This window comes from Tigriopus californicus, chromosome 3 (assembly GCF_007210705.1).
Source record: "Tigriopus californicus strain San Diego chromosome 3, Tcal_SD_v2.1, whole genome shotgun sequence".
Classification (NCBI taxonomy): domain Eukaryota; kingdom Metazoa; phylum Arthropoda; class Copepoda; order Harpacticoida; family Harpacticidae; genus Tigriopus; species Tigriopus californicus.
Window position 1 is genome coordinate 7,117,129 of NC_081442.1, and position 5,119 is coordinate 7,122,247.

A 5,119-nucleotide genomic window follows, 5' to 3' on the forward strand; every position below is an offset into this window, starting at 1 on the left:
TAGTTTGTAATCTACCGTGTCTTTTCCCCGTTTTGTTTGGGCTCTCTAACGTTAGAAATAAGGGCCCCTAATGTTATATTGTGAATGCAAAAAAGGCCATAAGAATTAAGAAGTATTTTTCAGGTTTTAACTTTTTTTTTTGAGGTAGTCATCATACATAAAAACTAACCTGATGGAAATTAGCGAAAACCAACATGTGAGAGAGTGCAAAGCAATATAGATTCAATGGTTCAGTGGACTTTATTTCATATTGTGATCGTCCTTGTACCATTGGGTTAGGATCTTTCCCATCTCATGCGACGAGTGGATGACAAAAGCATGTTCGATCTTCCGCTCACAAATGACCACGTCAGCCTGAGGCAGCCGAGCCTTCAATTGATGACAGTATTCCATTGGACACCAGCGATCAATGGTCCCAAAATAGAACCTGATACGGGGTAAGACGCCTCGTAGTTTTTCCACTTCCAGTTCGTTGACCGTGAGCAGTTCCGTGTAGGCTAAATAGGTTGCATGGCGAGTCACCCGCGGATGAATCAGATCCAACGTGGTGTCCACACACACGTCTGAAGCCAAGTCGCCCATATGAAAACGAATCAAGCGCCGCAAAACAGCTCGCGGCACCATGTGCCGCAAACAGTAAGTCAAAACGATTACCAACCACCGCAAATAAGCGCACTAACGAAAGTCAAATCATTATTGCTTCCATGGGCGAACGGGTCGAGGCCAGGCCTTACCATTATCCAAGTCCGCAATCCATCCGGACTTTGATACATGCGTTCAATTGTGGGAAAGAGGAAATACGAGCGGAGGTGTGGTCGGTCAGTGGCCAGGCGATCCATGGCTTCCAGGATCATTTTACAACCGATGCTATGCCCCACCAATGTCAGGTGGCAATTGGCCGGTATGAACTCCTCAATGAACCGAATTTTGTGCTGGATCTGCCCCTCTAAATTGTACCAGGCTTCATGACCTGAGGGCGAAGCGAACCTTAGAACATATCAGCCAACCCAGGATGATTGATCGGATGGGCGTTTTCACTTTCACGTTGAGGGGAGGGGAGGGGGGGGGGAGGGAACCGAGACTCACTCACCTGATAAATTGGGTAGCTCAGAGGCGGCGCTGGGCGAGGGCGTGGCAGGCGGAAGGTCATGGCCAAAGTGGCCGACAGCCCAGACGGGCACACTTTCGTCTAAGCCGTGGTACAAGGTGCGCATGAAGTCTTCGTAGTAGGACGACAGCCCGGGATTGCCTAGAATGAAGAAAGCGAAGGCAAGCTCGGTCATCATTTCTTTGGGTGGACCCAATCTACCCCCAACCCATCTCTATATCAAATGAAGTCATAGTGGCACTGGCCCCGTTTGGGCCACGAGCCAGCAGACAGCAGGGAGCGTATGGACAGGTGTCTTTACCGGGTATGACGAGAATGAGGCGCTTGAGGGCGGAGGCCGAGTGGTGGGCCTCCGTGATGGGCGTACCGAGTGTCAAAACCCGGGTGGTGAGCCCACCACTGACCTGGACGAATTGGCGTTGCATCACGAGACTGAGGCGAAGGAAAATCGGGTCATGATGACCAAAGCTTCAAGTTTGGACCGATTAACTCAACCTCTCGTTCCCGGTTCAAACTCGTTCAAACTAGAGACAAACTCGTTCAAACAACTCCCCACCACGACCCGCCATCAACAGCGATCCACGGGTTTTGTGCACGTAACTGCCTTCCGCTTTGTGTTCGCTATGCATGCATGTTGATTGTTGATCTATCTGGCTGCTGCTGCTGTTTGTTATCACAGGGCTCGGGAAAAAAAATTCTTTTTCAGGGTCAAATCATCGCCAAAAAATTAAAGCACCAAAAAGTTCTACCGCATAGATATAAGCCTGTTTGAATACAAAAACACACTTCAAATAACAACATGAAACAAAATTTAAATAATTTTCAAGTAATGGCAAATGTAAAAATACCCCTCCTTCTAACCCCCAAAAAAATGCTCTCAAATCTAGTTACTCTGGGTGCTTTATCACAACTACTTCTCAGCGTGAAGACACATGGGCTAGTCAAAATGATGAAGTACTGTCTTCTCTTACGGGTTCCTTAAATGCTACACACAAAATGGGTAAATAAGAAACCGGCACACCAAAAACGTTTTAATGGCACATTTGCATGAAAACACAAAAAGATATTATGAGCACACCAAATGCAAAAAGTGGCACACGAAAGCAACTACACAAAAACGTTTTTATAACATACCAAAAGCATACTTTGGCACACTGAATAAAAATGCCGCGCCGAAATAAAATGCACACGAACCAAACACACACACAAAAAGTGTTTGAAGCACACCAAACGATAAAAAGTCATGCCAAAAACTAAATGGGTACAATGAAAAATGAAGCTTAAAAAATACATAGCAAAGAGGTGTTGGGCCATGGGTTAGCCTCCCACAGCCAGCAAAGCTAGCCATCAGATTGACTCTATCAAATTCTTCAAATCTCCTTCCATCATTCTGTTCTGTTCTGTTTTAAAACACGGGCTTGACAATGGAACAAAGCTCTACGGAAACAAATTAAACAATTGCTTAAAAAAAATTCTCCTTACGGTCCAAACCTGTAAAAAGAGGTTTTTAAATTGAAATATTTTGCCAAAACTTATTGAAATTCTATTTTCAGATTTGGCACTCCTTTCTCTCCACTAGGTACCATTTATTTGAGGAGCAAAATAGTTTTTTTAGTTTGGTTTACATTGGTGTTTCCGTTTGTTGCAAAAGGTATGAAAACACTTTTGAGAAAAGTATGGTATGCATATTTTTATTATAAGAATAATAAATAACCTTAATTTGCGACTCATATATGTTTTGTGAACTTTTAGTTTTGCTGTAGCACAAAGAAACATTGTACATTGGTTCTATTGAATGGAATTATTCACCTTCCTTAAGAATTCTTTTGAGAGATGTTTTGACCATATTTTTAATTAAAAGTGACGCAAACTCAACCTAAATGCATAATTGCGTCTAAAATACTTAAATTTGTTAAAATTTGAGTATTCAACTTAAGCTGCTGATCATTTATATCAAGAACAAGTTTTAAGGTATAGTAATATTACATGTTGTAAGCTGATCTTATTCCATTTTTTTGGTTTGTTTTTTTCACGGGCCTATTTAACCGCAGGGAATGTAATCCCCAGTACTATTAAAACGAAAGGTTATAATTCGTCTATCTATTACCTTTCAATCCTTATATGATATTTGGTCTACCAACGAATTTGAGTTGGCAGACCGAGCTAGTCCTTGAATGTAGGGTTGATCTGGAATGCCCTCTACAAATTTGTCCAAGTCTGACTTGAAAGATACAACCGGATTAACAAGGCCTAGGTATTCCCTACGAACATCAGAGGGAAGCAAATTAAACAATGAAGGAGCCCGAGAAAGAAGAGAGTTGGACTTCATTGTTTTAACTAGCCTGGATCCTCGAGGGCTTGAAGGTGCTCTCAAAATGCACATTAAGCCTCGACGGTCACTAGAATTGACCCTAAATCCTGGGTTGGGACAAAGCCCAAGAATGCTTTTGAAGACGTACAGTATCAGATACCTTTCGTACCTTCTCTACACACTGTACAGTCCCAACTTTTCTAGTCTCTCCCAGTACGAGAGCTCTCTCAGTCCTGTGATGCTCCTAGTGAAACATCTTTGGACTTGTTCGACCTTTTGCAAACCTGCTGAACTCATTGGAGCCCAAATGGGTGAAGCATATTCAAGATGTGGATGGACAACCGACTTGTACAGAGTTAGCATCGTGATGCTATCTCTGGACTTAAACGTGCGATATATCCAACCACACATTTGAAAAGCTTTACCCACCTTCAACGGGTTATGCTCATCGAACTTTCCATTTTTTTAGAGGACTACACCTAAATCTTTCATAGATGAGACCTGCACAATATCTTTACCTCCATTATCTATGAGTGGAGTATTCAAAGGAGTTGACCCGAAGGTCATTGAGCGGAATTTCATTCCGTTCAGAGCCATATTACTCTAAGTTTCCCATGAATAGATTCGATCTAAGTCCTTTCCAAGGCTACTGGAATCTTGGCCATTCCTACCAGAAACTAACTTTGTATCGTCAGCATAAGAAGAGAGACTGGCAGTGATACTAAGCTTTTGAAGCGGGGCAACGAATATTATAAAAAGGAGGGGCCTTAAGATGAAGCCCTGGGGAACACCTGACTTGACATCATATATGTCACTAAGGGATCCCTCGACCTTAACAATTTTCTTCCTATCATGAATGAAGCTCCTTATCCAAGTGAGAACTTTGCCTTGGATCCCAATGTCATGAAGTCTATTCAACAAAAGGCCATGATCCACTTTATCAAAGGCCTTGGCAAAATTAAGATAGACAACATCAACTGTCTTGTGCCTCTCCAGTCCCTCAATGACCTGCTATAAATGCTCAATCAGTTGGGTAACCGTGCTAAAATGTGCTTGAAACCAGGGCTGGTTAGGAGGAATAACTCAATTGACTTCAAGAAATTCAACAAGTTTGGACTTCAAGATCTTCTCAAACACCTTCGCAATATTCGAAGTAAGAGAAATCAGCCTATAATTACTGGGGAGCGACTTATCTCCCCCTTTAAAAAGATGGAAACTGGCCCTGATCCAAGATGCAACGCATCAAGTACGAGAAAACAGGAGCAAGAACCTGTGAGCATCTCATCAGAAACTGAGATGTCACACCGTAAGGGCCAGGAGAGCTCGAGAGTCCCAATTCTCTGATGGTATCTTGATCTGTGACTACATGATCATCCAAACGCTCATCTTGACTGACCTTGTCAATCTCAACAGACTCATCTTCAGAGCAATGAGCCGTTGCTTCTGAACTCAGTGGGGTTGAAAACACACTGGAGAACTGATCTCCAAGCATGTTAGGCATAGTCTCTACATTGTGACTAGCTTCCCCATCAACCTCAAAACCCCCGAAGGAGTGTTCTATCTTTCTCTTAGAGTTCGCATATCGACCTGACCTCCTGAACCACCTTACTCTCAGTTTGTAACTGGTCATTTTCGATGGAGGCCTTAATCTTACCCTGAACTACGTCCAATCTTTTAGAGATTTAATTTACCCACAATTA

At 42.8% G+C, this 5,119-nt stretch overlaps 1 protein-coding gene across 1 annotated transcript; it reads right to left on the minus strand.

The window, feature by feature from the left end:
* Window positions 1–221: 221 nt before the first annotated feature.
* On the minus strand, window positions 222–1,738 carry LOC131878296 (lipid droplet-associated hydrolase-like). The gene is made up of 4 exons (XM_059224230.1): window positions 1,410–1,738; window positions 1,091–1,249; window positions 735–970; window positions 222–675 (listed from the first exon to the last, which is right to left on the minus strand). Exons 1-4 carry the CDS (start codon window positions 1,531–1,533, stop codon window positions 241–243), a joined length of 954 nt encoding a protein of 317 aa, XP_059080213.1. The 5' UTR covers window positions 1,534–1,738; the 3' UTR covers window positions 222–240.
* Between the last annotated feature and the right edge of the window lie 3,381 nt (window positions 1,739–5,119).